Consider the following 18,140-nt stretch of genomic DNA (forward strand, 5'->3'; position numbering starts at 1 on the left):
ACCCATCAACGTTCAGCAACTATGATGTATCTTAAGATTAAGAACAACACTGCCAGGCAACTGTGGCTTGCGCCTGCAATCCTAACTACTCAGGAGGCTAAGGTCTGAGGAGAGGAGTTTGAAGCCAGCCTAGGCAAGAAAGTCTATGAGACTTTTATTTCCTATAAACTACTCAGAATGAAACAGAAGTGGCGCTGTGGCTCAAGTGGTAGAGTTCTAGCCTTGAGCAAAAGAAGCTCAGGGACAGTGCCCAAGCCCTGAGTGCAAGCCAGAGGACCCACACAGGGCTCATACCTGTGATCCTAGCTATTCAAGAGACTGAGATCTGACGATCTCAGTTTGAAGCCAGCCCAGGAAGTATGACTCTTATCTCCAGCTACGCACCAAAAAAGCTGGAAGTGGAGCAGCGGCTAAAGTGGTAGAACACTTGAGCAAAGAAGCTCAGGGCCAGCAACTCGACCCTGAATTCAAACCCCAGGACAGAGGAAGAAAAAGAAGAAAGGAAGAAAGCAAGCAAACACAAGAACACTGTGGATTTAACAAGTAAAATGTTACATTTTTCTATTTCTTAAAATTTGAGGGCTGGACAATTCACAATAGCCAAAATTTGGAAACAACCCAGATGCCCCTCCACAGATGAATGGATCCAAAAAATATGGTACTTATACACAATGGAATACTACATAGCGATTAGGAATGGTGAAATATTGTTATTCGCAGGGAAATGGTCAGAACTCGAACAAATAATGTTGAGTGAGACAAGCCTAGAACACAGAAAACAAAGGGGCATGATCTCCCTGATATATGACTGTTAACAAAGGGAGATGGAGAGACAGTAGAGACCAAGTCTGTGAACACTGTATATGTGCTTGATACATTGTATACTGCATATGGGTCTACCTGACCTAGACAAGGGATGGGAAAACAGGTTGTAAGATATCACAAGAAATGTACACACTGCCCTACTATGTAACTGCACCCTCTTTGCACAGCACCTTGTAAAAAAAAATTTATGTTCAATTGATAATAAAAAAAATTTAAAAAAAAAAAATTTGAGGGCTGGGAATGTGGTTTAGTGGTGGAGTTCTTGCCTAGCATGCACGAACCCCTGAGTTTGATTCCTTAGTACCACATACACAGAAAAAGCCACAGGTAGAGCTGTGGCTCAAGTGGTAGAGTGCTAATCTTGAGCAAAAAAAAAAAAAAAAAAAAATCAATAAGAACTTTATTGAGGTGTAACTCATATACAATAAAGTTCAAATTATACAATTCCAAGTGTACAGAGTCTCACTATGTGGCCCAGGCTAAGAACTGCGTACAGAGACAAAGCTGGTCTGTAACATTTTCCTGCCTCATTCTGAATGCTGAGATTACAGATACATGCCAACACGCCTGATCAAAGCACACAATTCTTGTTTCCCTCCAGTCCTGAGGTCTGAACTGAGGGACTCAAACGTATTGCCTTGCTTGCTTGGCTGGTTCTATTCTGCTTGAGCCTTGTCCACAGAAGCCAGCTTTCTGCTGCCAACTGGTGGAGTCATGAGGACTTTTCTGCCCAGGCTGGTTTCAAACCTCGGTCCTCCAGATTTCAGCCTCCTAATTGGCTAGGATCACAGGTATGAGCCTGTAGCGACAAGCTTACAATTATTTTTTGTTACCTTTTTGTGTATTAGAAACCACTGAGGTTTGTGCAAAGGTCGAAAACTTGATCCTCCTTGGCAGTGAGCAAACCCACGGGCTTTGTTGGAATGCATCACGCCTCTTGCAGCTACGGACGTACTGTATTCCCCGAGTAAGGAGCGTGACTAACAAATGAGAAGAGATGAGAAATTACAAAGAGACACTCATAAAACAGTAGAATTGGTACTACCGATACACAAAAAAGGTGAAACTAAACTTAGCTGCATTTCATTCATTTCTTTCAAAATCATCCATGCCTAAAAATGATAGTGCTACAAAGTTATTTAAAACAAGACCAACTTAGACATAAGAATCAAATGCAATGGGAAAACGCTTTGTGGGACTTAGATGAGGGCAGGGGAAACAACTTGAAATACACTTCTGAGGCAACCTGGGGAAACCTAATAAGGACAACACAATGCTAAACTAGTGATAACTAAGTAGGAGTGAATGACTTTCTTTATATATAATGTTTGAAATTAACTTTCCAATTTTTCAGCACAAAACAATGTGCAAATGTATAACTTATGTAAATGTTGCAGAATGTAAAGAAAAATGACCAACAGGTAAGAACATACAGGGTTTCATTGTACTATTCTTTCAATTACTCATAGTAATTGGTTTCAATTACTCATGCAATAGTAATTATGTGAAGATATAAGAAATAATTAAAATAAGGGAATAGATATGCTTATTACTAAGTTGATCATAACCCATGAATCCAAACCATCACATTGTAATTTATATACAGATATATAAATATGCCAGGCACTGGTGGCTCACACCTGTAATCCTAATTATATAGAAAGCTGAGCTCTGAGGATTTCGGTTCAAAGCCAACCACTGCAGGAAAAGTCCATGAGACTCTTAACCACCAGAAGGCTGGAAGTAGAGCTATAACTCAAGTGGTAGAGTGCTAGCCTTGAACCTTTTGCTAAGGGATGATGCTAAGGCCCTGAGTTTAAAAAAACAAAGAAACACTCTGTTGTAATAAATTTTTAAAAAATATTTAAAAATAGTAAAAACTGTTGAGTAATGCAAATTCTGTATCATAGTTGTTGCTATTTCAATACTTATAATAAAAACTAACATATCAAACATGCTGTCCAGAACTTCCTACAATGATGGAAATGCATTATTTTTTTGCCAGTCCTGGGGCTTGGGACTCAGGGCCTGAGCACTGTCCTGGCTTCTTTTTTTTAAAAAATATTTTTTTATTATTATTTATTTTATTTTTTTGCCAGCCCTGGGCCTTGGACTCAGGGCCTGAGGACTGTCCCTGGCTTTTTCTTTTTCTTTTTCTCAAGGCTAGCACTCCATCACTTGAGCCACAGCGCCACTTCTGGCCGTTTTCTATATATGTGGTGCTGAGGAATTGAACCCAGGGCTTCATGTATACGAGGCAAACACTTGCCACTAAGCCATATTCCCAGCCCCCTGGCTTCTTTTTGCTCAAGGCTAGCACTCTACTTCTTGGGCCACAGCGTCACTTCCGGCCTTTTCTGTTTATATGGGTGCTGAGGAATCGAACCCAGGGCTTCCTGCATGCTAGGCGAGCACTCTACCACTAAGCCACATTCCCAGCCCCAATGGAAATGTTTTATAATTGGCTTTTCAATACAGAAGGTACTAGACACATGGGTTAGTGTTGTTGCGGAAATGCATTATAAATTTACTTCAGCAGCCACATGTAGTCAGTGGCAGTTATACTGATCAGTGGAGTGTTAGCACATTAAGAAAAGGTACAGAAGCTCGGCAGGGCGGCTCAGCTGCTTGGGAGGTTGAGGCACAAGGTCACTTCAGCACAGGGAGGAAGTACTGGGGTTTGCACTCAGGGCCTCAGGACTCTGCACTCCCTTGGCAGGTACTCTACTACTTGAACCATATTCCTAGTCACCTTTGCTTCTGCTATTTGAGTAGGGGCTTACATTTACGTCCTAGCCAACTTGGGCCATCTTCCCATTTATGCTTCCCACAGGTGGGGTGACAATTGCCACACCACTGTACCCAGTTTTTCTTCTCCTTTCTCTCCTTCTCTGGTACAGGGTTTTGAACTCAGGGCCTTGTACCTGTCTTGCTTGTTCGTGGCTGGCATTCTACCATGTGAGTCATCCTACCAGCCCAGCTTTTCCTTATGTTGGTTCTGGGCTTGAATTGAGGGCCTGAGTGCTGTCCTGGAGTTTCCAGGCTCAAGACCAGTGCTCTATGACTCAGACACAGCTCCACACTCAGCTTTCTGCTGGCTAACTGGAGATAAGAATGTCACGGACTTTGCTGCCCAGGCTGGCTTCAAACCTCCATCCTCAGACCTCAGCTGCCTGAGTAGCTAGGATTACAGGTGTGAGCCACTGGCATCCAGCCAGCCAGCTTTTTGCTGGTTATTTTGGAGTTTGAAGCTCATAGACTTGTCTGTCTAGGCTGGCTTTGAACCACAATTCTATGGACCTCTGGCTCTTTAGTAGCTAGGATTATTATAGATGCCAGCTACAGATGCCTGCCACACATTCAGCTTTTCACTAATTGTGATGGAGTTCAACTAACTTCTTTCCTGGGTGTCAAACTGTGATTCTCCAGATCCCAGCCTCCAGAGTAGCTAGCTACATTACAGGCATAAACAACAGTGCTTTTTATTCTTCTTAAATAGCAGGAAATACAGCTAGATGGATAGTTCTTCTCCTTTCAATTTTTAATGGTTGTTAAATTTTCAGAGAATGCATTAATTTTAAAATAACTTCAAAAAATTAATTACAAGCTCATGCTTGTAATCCTACCTACTCAGGAGGCTGAGATCTGAGGATCGAGGTTCAAAGCCAGCCCAGGCAGGAAAGTCCGTGATATCTCCAATAAACCATTCAGGAAAAGCTGGAATGGCACTGTGGCTCAAGTGGTAGAGTATTAGCCTTGAGTACAAAGAGACTCAGGGATAATACTCAGGCCCTGAGTTCAAGACCAGGACAAGCCTCCCCCTACCCCCCAAAATTACAAGCTGAGCACTGGTGGCTCACATCTGGAATCCTAACTACCCAGAAGGCTGACATCTGAGAACTGTGATTCAAAGCCAGCTGGGGCAGTTCACAAGACTCTAAACTCCAACTGAATACCCAAAAACTAGAGCTGTGCCTCACAGCCGTGACTGTGGTAGAGTGCTAACCTTGAGCAAAAAAGCTCAGGGAAAGCATCTAGGCCCTGAATTTAAGCCCCAGGACTGGCATGTTGTATGTGTGTATGCACGTGTGTACACACACAGACACACATTACATCAACGTAAAACATGGGCTAAGAATGTGGCTTAGTGGTAGAGTGCTTGCCTAGCATGCATGAAGCCCTGGGTTTGATTCCTCAGCACCACATAAACAGAAGAAAAAGCTGGAAGTGGTGCTGTGGCTCAAGTGATAGAGTGCTAGCCTTAAGCAAAAAGAAGGTCAGAGACAGTGCCCAAGCCCCTAGTTCAAGCCCCAGGACTGGCAAAAAAAAAAGAAAGAAAGAAAGTAAAGTAAAACAGGCAAGGGGGTGGGGGGTAGGTATAGGTACTAACAATAGAAGCCAAAAGAGGGCAGAAAAACAATTTCAAAAATTTAGTGCTGGGCTGGGAATGTGGCCTAGTGGTAGAGTGCTCGCCTTGTATACATGAAGACCTGGGTTCAATTCCTCAGCACCACATATATAGAAAAAGCCAGAAGTGGCGCTGTGGCTCAAGTGGCAGAGTGCTAGCCTTGAGAAAAAGAAGCCAGGGACAGTGCTCAGGCCCTGAGTTCAATCCCCAGGACTGGCAAAAAAACAAAACCAAACAAAAAATTTAGTGCTATGTATTAATAAGACACTGGATTGTATTAATTAGATTTAACACAGTAATTAAGGAGTCACAAAATACATTAAGTATAGAAAACCTTTTTCAATTTTGATGAAATGCAAAGAAAAACATTTATAAAAAATGGTCTTACATTCCAGTCTCCACTGAAGATATCGGCAAAACTCAGAAATTCACTGGCTCTCACAAGATCATCTATTTCCATGAAGAAATCCACATAGTTTTGGTGGAGATATAAATTAAACAACTCTCCTGGCATGTGTGACATTTCTACTATTTCCTATAAATGAGGATAAATATATATGTAACTTTGGTAAAAAAACAGAAGTTAGATATGTAATCTATACGCATTAGTCAGGGTATTAAGTACTATGAAAGACCTCACCTCAGGTTGAACAAGTAATGTATCCCGATCATGCTCTGATAAATGAGAGGGTAGCTGAGGTGAGTCTAATTTTGCTAAAGGTGCTCCTAAAAGAAATTTCCAGAATTATTAAATAAATACTATCTTCACAGTTATATAGTACCTTATTTTTATGTGCGTAATTATACTGGGATCTTGAACTCAGGCCCTCAAGCTTTTTTTTTTTTTTGGCCAGTTCTGGGCCTTGGACTCAGGGCCTGAGCACTGTCCCTGGCTTCTTCCTGCTCAAGGCTAGCACTCTGCCACCTGAGCCACAGCACCCCTTCTGGCCGTTTTCCATATATGTGGTGCTGGGGAATCGAACTGAAGGCTTCATGTGTAGGAAGCAAGCGCTCTTGCCACTAGGCCACATTCCCAGCATCCCTCAAGCTTTTGCTTGGCTTTTTCACTCAAGGCTGGCTCTCTATCATTTGAGACACAACTCCACTTCTAGCTTTTTGCTAGTTAATTAAGATACAAATCTTTTGGGTGAGCTGAGAATATGGCTTAGTGGTGGAGTGCTTGAAGTCCTGGGTTTGATTCTTCAGCACCACATAAACAGAAAAGGCGGGAAGTGGCGCTGTAGCTCAAGTGGCAGAGTGCTAGCCTTGAGCAAGAGAAGCCAGGGACAGTGCTCAGGCCCTGAGTCCAAGCCCCAGGACTGGCAAAACAAAACAAAACAATACATTTCTAGGGCTGGGGAATATGGCCTAGTGGCAAGACTGCTTGCCTCCTGTACATGAGGCCCTGGGTTCAATTCCCCAGCACCACATAAACAGAAAACGGCCAGAAGTGGTGCCATGGCTCAAGTGGCAGAGTGCTAGCCTTGAGCAAAAAAGAAGCCAGGGACAGTGCTCAGGCCCTGAGTCCAAGCCCCAGGACTGGCAAAAAAAAAAAAAAAAGAAAACACACACACACACACACACACACACAAAAAACAATCCATTTCTAAAGCAGTTCCCACTTCACCCTTCTTGCTTGGATTCAGTTCAATTTAGGAGTCTATGTCGTTTAATTACTTCATAGGGGAAAGATGCTGCTCTTTGCCTGGGAGGCAGAATGTTACTCCCCCATGCAGAGGTTACAACTGACAACTAGGAAGGGGGGGAAGATAGGGTGGTAGGAAAAGACTCAGATTGCGCTGGCCAATGACACTCTAAAATGAGAGTGTACAGTGACAGGTGGATATTTTCACTGCTACTTAAGCGATGGTCATTTACTTTCCTCATGCTGACATGACGATTTCCGTTTTGAAATCCCAGATTCTTTTTACAGGATCATAAAGCGATTGATTGGCTCTCATGGTTACATAAAGAACAGAAGTTTGGGATTTTACTGAAAGAAGGGTCAATGTGGGGAGTCAGGGATGGGCGACAGGGATGCAGAGGCCCAGGGCAAACAGGCAACAAAGAAGACTGAAGAGGGCAACCACTACTTGTGCTTGGGTGGTCAGCAAGTTAGTGGAAAGCAGGGAAATACACGAGGAGCAAAGGCCCTTAAGGCTATCTGACAACTTTCCTAGGGTGTCAGTGCCAGACCTAGTGCTAAGACAACTTTGGGCTACTAATACTTGCTGCTCAGTAGTCTTGATAAATTGGCATCTAGTCTCAGAAAACTGTACTTTTTATGTTTTACAGACATGAATATGGCCTATAGTTTGTTTTTAGGTTTAATTATGCTCATAGTCAGAAAATGGCCCACATAGCTGAAATAAAAAATTTCTGCTATGTTGTAGATTTTAATAAACAAACACTGTCTTACCTGGCCCTGTTTCTTCTAACACAAAATTCAAGACATTTAAAAAAATGTGGCATCTTATTTCCATTTTACAACTAATGTCAAACACATAAGGAAAACAAAACACAAACACAGAAAGAAAAATGTAAGGTGTCTTACTTTTACAATATAGAATTTTCCCCAAAGCTCTGAAGAGAAAGAGAGAAACATCCTTGCCACCAATAGCTTGGACCTCCTGATTTTCAAAACCACCATTGGGTCTTTTTCCTCGTTTTGATTTTGATAGTGCACCATCTGATTTTAATGACACTCCTTTTTTCCTTGGCTGTAAATTGTTCTCTCCTAAATAATGATATGCATACAAGGGAAAATATTTAAAATAAAATAAAAATAAAATTAATCAAAATTAAAATTAATCAAAATTAAAATTGAGCTTTACAGTTACATTAAACATTGTAAATAAAATACTTTTATTATAAACAATAAGTATAAATTATATGAATTAAGATTTTTCTTTGGGCTGCTATGAAAATGATATAAAATGTTATTTAAAATTATCTCAGCTGGGCACTCGTGGCTCATGCCTGTAATCCTAGCTACTCAGGAGGCTGAGATCTGAGGATCAAGGTTCAAAGCTAGCCTGGGCAAGAAAGTCTGTGAGATTCGTATCTCCAATTAACCACCAGAAAAAGTGAAGTGGTGCTGTGGCTCAAAGTGGCAGAGTATTAGCCTTGAACTCAGGGACAGCACCCAGGCCCTGAGTTCAAGCCTCATGACAGACAAAAAAATAAAATAAAAATCTCAAAATCTCCAACATCAAAAATATAAATAAATAGTATCTTGTAATACCTGCTGCAAACTTTCACATATTATTTAAGGGCACACTAATACAATCATATTGCCTTAAAGTCTTGTGGTATAGGTACAAGGTACTATTCTTAGCATATGATATATAAATATGTATATTAACCAATTTACCCCCTATAACAATTCTATAAGGGGAAAATAATTATTAAATACATATCTGTAATCCCAAACACAAGAAACTATTTGATTTCATTTCATGAATACTTCAGAGAAAGCCACTTACAGCATAATGCTATGGGAATGGGTAGATTACCTTTGGAAGAAAACTGGAGGCTATTTATTGCACTTCTGATGTCACCAGAACATCCTTGACAAAGCAACTCTAGAGAAGATTTATCAGGAACAGTAATTTTTCCTCCATTCTAAAATGAGCAAAGTAAACATTAAAAAACTTAGGCAAACACTCTACCACTAGGCCATATTCCCAGCCCCCTCATCCATTTTTCCCCAACCCATTTCTTAACTTAATAAAAGCAATTCTTTCAAACTTGAATGACAAAAGACTTCATAGTTCAGTATGGATACCCGTGCCTATAATCTCAGCACTCAGGAGGCAGGTGGCCAGCCAAGGCTACACAGAGACTCTGTCTCAAGAAAGGCCTCCATTTAAGACAATGGTCAGCCTATGAAAGGTATCAGTGTTAACGACTGTATAATTTAAGATAAAATTCCAGGCGTAGTAAACATTGTTTCCTTTACTTTGACTGGGACTTAAACTCAAGAGCCTAGGTGCCTGTCCTTAAGCTTTTCTGCTCAGGGCTAGCACTCTACCACTTTGAACTACAGCTCCACTTCCAGATTTTTGGTAGTTAAATGGAGATGATAATCGTACACTTCCCTGGCCAGGCTGGCTGGCTTTGAACCATGGTCCTCCGATCTCAACCTGCTGAGTAGCCAGGATTATAGACATGAGCTGCCAGCACTCTGCTGGCTAGTTTAACTTTTAAGTTCTTTCTTTTTTCGTATATACACACACTAATATACGCAAAGTCGCTTCATATGCACAGTTAAGATGTGTATGTTTTAAAGCTAGGTATTAAATTCAAATATGAATGTTAATCTATAACATAAGGAGTTCCATCACTTTACCACATACTACACAGTGCAGCATAAGACAAGATTTATCTGTCCCCATTTATAAATTCATAATACTTTGTTGACAAAAGATTTGATTCACTGACTCTTCCTAGCTCATCCCATTTCAGAACCTGTGAAAAACTGACTATAAGCTAGGCAACAGTGGCTATCTACTAAATATCTATCTTGTGTGTGCGTATACATGTATATGTATATGTACACATATACACATAACACACACATATGCATATGTATTTAAATACAATAAAAAGTAGGCTTGAGGTTGTGTGTGTGTCAGCCCTAGGGTTTGCACTCAGGGCCTAGGCACTATCCTTGAGCTGTTTTGCTAAATCCTAGCACTCTACCACTTGATCCACAGCTCCGCTTCTGACATTTTTGGTAATTTATGGGTGATAAGAGTCGTATAGAGGCTCATGCCTATAATCCTACTCAGGAGGCTGAGATCTGAGTACTGTGGTTCGAAGCCAACCCAGGCAAGAAAGTCCATGAGACTCTTATCTTCAATTAACAATGACAAAACCAGAAGTGGTGTTGTGGTTCAAGTGGTAAAGTATTAGCCTTGAACAAAAGAGCTCAGTGACAGTGCCCAATCCCCAAGTTCAAGCCCCACAACTGAGAAAAAATAAAATAAAATATAGTCTTACAGACTTTCTGTTTGGGCTTTGAACCAAGATCCTCAGTTCTCAGCCACTGAGTAGCTAGGATTACATGCATGAGTCACCTGGATAAAAGTTTCAAAGTAACAATAATAGAGTTTAGCTGTTGATGGCCACTATATTTAGATGCCAGAAAACAGTTTCTGGATAATAGTCACAATTTAGAACAGTAAGTAAAGCAAAGAGAAAATTTACCTCAATACAAAAGTTAGGTTCCATAGTAGAAAAAACTTCAAGATTTAAAAAATCAGTACTTCTGGGGCTGGGGATATGGCCTAGTGGCAAGAGTGCCTGCTTCATATACATGAGGCCCTGGGTTCGATTCCCCAGCACCACATATACAGAAAATGGCCAGAAGTGGCGCTGTGACTCAAGTGGCAGAGTGCTAGCCTTGAGCAAAAAGAAGCCAGGGACAGTGCTCAGGCCTTGAGTCCAAGCCCCAGGACTGGCAAAAAAAAATAAATAAATAAAAATAAAAATCAGTACTTCTTAAGTTTTCTAATTCTTTACTAGTCTACTATACATTTTCAAGACAATGAACCAAAATGATACATCTCCAATTGCTGCATCTTATTCTGAACATAAATTGGGCCTCTAAAGCTACAACTTAAAATTGAAATCAATGCGACACTTACCTTATTAGCTTCCAGGGTCACTATTCGATTGAGAAATTTCATCATAATTGTTGGTGCCACAGGGTTGAAACTATAGACAGAAGTTTTATAAAGAAGTATGGTGGTCAAATGGTTAAATTTTTTAAAGTAACCTATATTAAACGTTACAAGGAGAAATTTCTTTCTTACCTAATACTTGCGATAGAACACTCTTCTTGAATCATTTTAGGGAACAATAACCTATGATGATTATCTCCACTGACACTGTCAGAGACTATAAATACAAGAGGACTCCGGCCAATCTGCACATATTTCCTAAAATAAATACAGTATGTTGGAATTTAAGTCATTTGTCACTTAATATGGAGTTTTACTTTGTTGTTGTAGGACCTGAATTTGGGGCCTAGGCACTGTCCCTGAGCTCTTTTTCTTAAAGCTAGCTCTCTACCACTTTGAGCCACAGTTTTCCAGTACTTTATTAGAGTTAAGATCCTCATGGACTTTCCTCTTTCCTGCCTGGGCTGGCTTTGAACTGATCCTCAGATCTCAGCCTCCTGAGTAGGTAGCTAGGATCACAGGTGTGAGCCACCAGCACCAAGCAGTGTTACTTATTTTGATTGTTTTTTATTTTTATTTTTTGTGGTGCTAGGGATCAAACCTAGAGTTTTACTATGTTAGACAAATTCTCTACCACTGGACTACAATCTCAACACCTAACGTGCACTTTGAGAATGACATACTTCACTGTCACTTACCTTAAAACTTCATGTAAAGTATGAGGATCTCGATAAAACTGGTTAGGAAAATCCTATGAAAGATACAGGATAAATATTACTTCAGTTGTATTCCATTAACAGTTTATTTTCAGATTTATATTTATCAAGAAAAATTTTTACCTAGCCAATGTATTTTAACTAATTTTCTGAGAAATATGAAGCAGTTGATAGCCTAAATAGTAATATAAAACAATATAAAACAATGTAAATCCTAACCTTTACATCAAATTTTGGGGTTCTGCTATTGAGAAATCTTTGTGTTATTTTATTACATTAGTACTTTGTACATACACAAAAAATGCTTTTCACAATTTTTACCAACTATAGCAGAATTATTAAAGTTGCCCTTACTTCAACCAGAATTATCTTCTTGTCAGTTCTCAGATCATCTCCAAGCATTTGCAGATTATTATACTTTGCTGCTCTTAGTAGAAACTCTTTGAAAGCTGATATCTGAGATTGATAAGGAAACATATGGAAGTTTGATTCTGAAAAGAAGCACATATGCCAGTTTTATTTTCAACAAATAATGTATACATCATACACATGCATATATAACATATAAATTCATTTGCATATACAGGATGTAGTTCATTAACACTAGAGCCTATTTTAAAACTATGTGTTTATTCAAATTCGAAATTGAACATTCAGTTCACAAATCAAACGTCAGCATGGAGAATAATAATCTTTCTATACCAATGAATGTAGAGTGTATTAACTGACTTCAGTAAACAGCTGCTGATACAACATTCAAACAATTTGCAAATATAGATTTGTAATAGATTCTTTGAACAAATTTGAAATTGTACGTGAGTGATCTGGCTGGAAGCTGGAGCTCACACCTGTATTCCAGCTATTCAGAACGTTGAGATCTGAGGACTGAAGCCAGCCTGGGCAGAAAATTCTGTGAGATTCTTATCTCTAATTAACCAGCAAAAAGCTGGAAGTGGAGCTGTGGCTCGAGTGGCAGAGCACTAGAATTGAGTGAAAAAGCCAAGTAAAAGCACAAGATCCTGAGATCAAGTTCCAGCACCAACACAGATATGTGCACAGACACATACAAAATTAAATTTGTGTAATAAACAATTAACAACAAAAACGGGATGAATAATTAGCAAATGTGGGGATAAGAACAAGTTCTCTGAAGATATGTTTCACAAAGAGGATTGTTTGAATAAAAATTTAATCAGAGGAGTTTCAAAGTCCCATTTCCTGCAAAGGAAACAGAAAATGTTTTATTCTTATTCACTGCTCCCTACTTCAAATCCTTGATACAACTTAATATAAAAATACTTACTATTTATTACTATTACTATTTATTACTATTTATTTTCACTTATTTTTGTGAGAGTCATGGAGCTTGAACTCAGGGCTTGGGTGCTATCCCTGAGCTTTTTTCTGCTCAAGGCTAGTGTGCTGCCACTTTGAGCCACAGGGCCTCTTCTGATGTGCTGCTGGTTACCGGAGGAGTCTCAGCCTTTCCGGGGGTGAACCCTCAACCCTCAAATCTCAGCCTCCTGAGCAGCTAGGATTACAGGTGTGAGCGCCATCATTTGGCCTGTGTTACTATTTAGAAAGCAATACAAATTCAAACAACATGGGCTAACAGGAGCCTAAGGGTATGCAGACCAAAGTCATGGTGTACTTTGTAAAGCAAACTGAAGGGCAGAGAAAAGATTCTGAGGAATAGTGTAAATTAAAACTGTCCTTACGTTTTGTCATGATGTAATTTTTTTCCTTTGGCACCAGCCCTGGGGCCTGAGCACTGTTGCTGGCTTCTTTTTTTCTCAAGGCTAGCACTCTATCTCTTGAGCCACAGTGCCACTTCTGGCTTTTTCTATAGATGGGGTGCTGAGGAATTGAACCCAGGGCTTCATGTATATGAGGGAAGCTCTCTACCACTAGGCCATATTCCCAGCCCTGTCATGATGTAATTTGATTCCAACAGGCACTTTCTCATCTAAGCTATCTAACTGTGATCAAATTCCTTTAACACATCTTAAGGCTTGATTTAAATTGGAATATATAAAAAGATGTTATACTATATAACTTGTATAAAGAATAAAATCTTGAGCCATTGGCTGGTGGGTCACACCAGAAGATCATGGTTAAAGCCCAGGGAGGAGTCTGTAAAACTCTTACCTCCACAAAAGTAACAAAAAAGCCAGAAGTGGAGCTGTGGTTCAAATGGTAGAGTACTAGCCTTGAGCAAAAGCTCAGGGGCAGCATCTAGCCCTGAGTTCAAGTCCCAAGTCTGGCACCAAAAAAAAAAAAAAAAAAAAGATGAAAACCTGCTAGCAAAATAGTTAAGCTTACTTTTAAAAGAAAAATCACTCATTCAATCAGGGTATCTTTCCTTTTAAACTGGACATGATGGAGAAAAATACACTCAAACAGCTTCCTCTAAAAGTTACATTAAGCATAAGTTTTTCCTGCTTTTCCTGTATCTTAATAGTAAGTCTTACCATAATTAAATATTTCCTTAAAGTCATCTTTTTGGAATTCTGGCAAAACTGGATTAATCCATTCTTGTACTTGGATACCACGCTCCTTTGATAATATTTTTAAAGTAGTTGTCTTACCACATCCAGGAGGTCCTGTTATTAATAAAATAGATCCACCCTAAAACCAAACACAAAGATTAATTAAAAACCAAAATCAGAATTGGGCGTTGTTGGCTCATGTCTATAATCCTGGCTACTCAGGAAGTGAGATCTGAGGATCACAGTTCAAAGCCAGGCCATGTAGGAAAGTCTCTGAGACCCTTATCTCCAATTAACCTCCAGAAAACTGGCTTAGAGTGGTAGTGCACTCGCCTTGATCAGTACAGCTCAAGGACAGCACCTAGGCCTCAAGCACAAACCCCACAACTGACACATACATACCCAAACCCCCCAAATCAGTGGATTGTTATTTTTAATTTTCTTTCTAAATATTACCCATTACTTCCATATTTATTAAATAGTATAAGCAGAATAAACGTCGAAATTAAACCACCTTTATAAATGAGAATCTTGTTTCCTGAATAATAAACTCTCCTTTTGAAAATTCCTCAACCCTTGCATTATATCCCTCTCAAGGACTATTTAGTAGCCAGACTGAAAGAGTGAAACTGGTTAAGGACATAAAGTTTGAAATAAGACGTTTTTAGAAGTTATCTAGATTCATAAAATTCAATCTTAATATGGACCTCTCGGTGAATATAATTTAGTATTTGACAAGTATAACATTCTTATGTTATAGCCTCAGTTTGGACATTACACTTTTAAGAATTGTGTATTAGGGGCTGGGAATGTTGCCTAGTGGTTGAGTGCTTGCCTCATATACATGAAGCCCTGGGTTCGATTCTTCAGCACCACATATACAGAAAAAGCCACAAGTGGTGCTGTGGCTCAAGTGGTAGAGTGCTAGCCTCGAGCAAAAAGAAGCCAGGGACAGTGCTCAGGCTCTGAGTTCAAGTTCCAGGACTGGAGAAAAAAACCTGTATATTACTGCACACAGAGTGAGACCAAAAGAGGACACTCTTTTTTTTTTTTTTTACTGTCAAGGTGATATACAGAGGGGCTACAGTTCCATACATACGGTACTGAGTACATTTCTTGTCAAACTTGTGACCTCTACCCTCATTTTTCAAAAGAGGACACTCTTAGGAGAGAAACACAAGCACAATACCTAAATGTCTCATCATATTTATATAAATATAGATATCAAGATGAACTCCAAGATATGGAAATAAGAGACATCTATTTCCTATATTTTTATTTTATTTTATTTTATTCTACCACTTGAACCATAGTTCCACTTCCAGCCTTTTCTGTTTATGTGGTGCAGATCTGAAGATTGCAGTTCAAAGCCAGGGCAGAGAAGTCCAGAAGATTGTTTTCTTTAATTAGCCAGCAAAAAGCTGGAAGTACAGACAACCTTGAGTGAAAAAGCTAAGCAAGAGTGGAAGAAGAAAGAAGGAGGGCTGCAAATATGGCCTAGTGGCAAGAGTACTTGCCTCGTATACATGAAGTTGTAGGTTCAATTCCTCAGCACCACATATACAGAAAAGGCCAGAAGTGGCGCTGTGACCAAAGGTGGCAGAGTGGTAGCCTTGAGCAAAAAAAGAAGCCAGGGACAGTGCTCAGGCCCTGAGTTCAAGGCCCAGGACTGGCAAAAAAGAAGAAGAAGAAGACTGAAGAGGAGGAGGAAGAAAGGAAGTAGTAATAACTGTAGTGGAAGGAGAAAAAAAGGAGAAGGGACAATGGAGGAGAAGGAAGGAGGAGGAGGAAGAAAGGAGGAGGAGGAGCAGAAAAACAGTCAGGAGTCAGTTGCTCAGGCCTGTATTCCTAGTTACTCAGGGGGCTAACATCTGAGGATCATGGTTCAAAGCCAGCCCCAGGAGGAAAATCTGTGAGACTTTTATCTCTAATTAAGCACCAAAAAAAGCCAGAAGTCGAGCTGTGGCTCAAGTAGTAGAGTTAGCCTTGAGCACAAAAGGTCAGGGGCAGTGCCCAGGCTCTGAGTTCAAATCTCTGGTCCAGCACATATACCAAAAAACCAAAAACCAAAAACCCAAAACAAACATATTAGTAAAAGACTGCTGGGAAATTATGCATTCACATGCTGCCAAAGTATCTCCCTCCAGATTATGTGCCAGTTACAAGAGAAAGGTATCATATAATTAAGATATCTGACCATCTTCTCCTCAATTTGGTGTTCAAACTTAACATCAACGATAGCAGGAAAAATATTGGGTTGAGTGGCACATGTCTGTAAACCCAACAGAGTGAGGCAGAAAGATTGTACATTCAAGGCCAACCTTAGATACATAGTGAGTGGAGGCCAATCTCAGCTACACAGTCAAACTGTCTCAGAAAGAAAAGGAAAAGAGAGAGAAGAAAAAGGAGGCTGGGAGACTTGCATGTGCCTGTATTTCCAGCACTCATGGGACACAGAATCAGGACTCGGGACACATTCTGGGCTATGTGATGAAATCCTGATGCAAAAAGCATTTGCCTCGCACATATGTAGAAGGCTCTGGTTTCAATTCCCAGCACTGCAAAAGTAGAATATAAATTTAAAAAGAGGGTAACAGAAGCTATCTTGATAAAACATAGAACATGAAACTGGGCACTGGTGGCTGACATCTGTCATTCTAGCTACTCAGGAGACTGAGATCTGAGGATTATGGTTCGAAGCCAGCCCAGGCAGGAAAGTCCATGAGACTCTCATCTCCAATTAACTACTCAGAAAAAGCCAGAAATGGCATTGTGGGCTCAAATGGTAAATCACTAGCCTTAACAAAAAAAAAGCCCAGGGACAGTGTCCAGGTGCTGAGTTCAAGACTCAGGACAAGCATGCATGCACGTGACACAATTATATCTCTATATCTATCTATTTTTTAAACTTAGTTTTATAGTCAAGGTGATGTACAGAGGGGTTACAGTTACATACATAGGGTAGTGAGTACATTTCTTGTCAAACTTGTTACCTCCGCACTCATTTTTCTCCCACCTTCCCTACCCACAAATTACCCCCCCCCATCTATCTATTTTATCTATTTATTTCATGAAAAATGGACCTGATAAGTTTGACTGGATACATTGTATGCATGTACAAAAATGTCACAATGAAGTTCACCCTTGGGCTGGGAATGTAGCTTAGTGGTAGAGTGCTTGCCTAGCGTGCATGAAGCCCTGGGTTTGATTTCTCAGCAGCACAGGAAGTGAAAAAGTTGGAAGTGGTGTGTGGCTCAAGTGACAGAGTGCTGGTCTTGAGCAAAAGCTCAGGGACACTGCCCAGGCCCTGAGCAAGCCCCAGGACTGGGGGGGAGGGAGAGGGAAGATTCTACTGGAGGAGGATGAGAGCTGTGAAATTAGCAAGTGAAATGAAAAACATGAGGACTATTTTAAACTACAGCTAACACAAAAACTAGTATATAATTTGCCTAACTGCTTCATTTGCTAAACATACCAGTGCCCTAATTGGTTTACTATGCACCTTATGTTGATTACAGGACATAAGACAGAAAAAGAGGAAGGAAGAAAGGGGAAGTCTCCAAGTCTCTGAGTTTTTTAGAGAAAGGATATAGCAAGACCACACAATTTTCTATGGGAGGGCATTTGGACTTACCTAAACAAAGTTGTCATAAAAGATTAACTTCTTAAAACATATTGGAAGTCAGAGGTACATTTCATATCAAACATAATGAAAGATATTTTTATTTAATTACCTGTTTCGGATGCCTTTCCAAGACCTCAGCATTTAACCAGGTTTCAACTTCTTCAATTTTTTTCTTATGTACAGCAAGTTCATGCTAAGATAAAAATTTGAGGTTTTCAATGAAATCTTTCAATGATTTTTGCTACATTAGCACCTATTAACATATTACTAGAGAAAAATGCAAACCAGTAACATGCCATACTATAATGAAATAGGTTATGATTGCACTAGCATTTTTTTAATATGACAGGAAAAAACCTGATCTTATGTTGTTACCACTGTAATTTCAGA

At 39.9% G+C, this 18,140-nt stretch overlaps 1 protein-coding gene across 3 annotated transcripts in view; it reads right to left on the minus strand.

Moving 5' to 3' along the window:
• Positions 1-18,140, minus strand: part of Rad17 (RAD17 checkpoint clamp loader component) — a 28,128-nt gene that overhangs the window by 6,711 nt on the left and 3,277 nt on the right. For all 3 annotated transcript variants that reach the window (XM_048368543.1, XM_048368544.1, XM_048368542.1), the window contains 11 exons: positions 17,860-17,943; positions 14,108-14,264; positions 11,991-12,127; positions 11,619-11,671; positions 11,053-11,178; positions 10,885-10,954; positions 8,749-8,857; positions 7,788-7,970; positions 5,874-5,959; positions 5,622-5,768; positions 1,659-1,805 (listed from right to left, as the gene is read on the minus strand). In XM_048368543.1, the coding sequence (XP_048224500.1) occupies positions 1,659-1,805; positions 5,622-5,768; positions 5,874-5,959; positions 7,788-7,970; positions 8,749-8,857; positions 10,885-10,954; positions 11,053-11,178; positions 11,619-11,671; positions 11,991-12,127; positions 14,108-14,264; positions 17,860-17,943 (1,299 nt within the window). The remainder of the gene's footprint in view (positions 1-1,658; positions 1,806-5,621; positions 5,769-5,873; positions 5,960-7,787; positions 7,971-8,748; positions 8,858-10,884; positions 10,955-11,052; positions 11,179-11,618; positions 11,672-11,990; positions 12,128-14,107; positions 14,265-17,859; positions 17,944-18,140) is intronic.

Source organism: Perognathus longimembris, chromosome 19 (assembly GCF_023159225.1).
Source record: "Perognathus longimembris pacificus isolate PPM17 chromosome 19, ASM2315922v1, whole genome shotgun sequence".
Taxonomy (NCBI): Eukaryota; Metazoa; Chordata; class Mammalia; order Rodentia; family Heteromyidae; genus Perognathus; species Perognathus longimembris.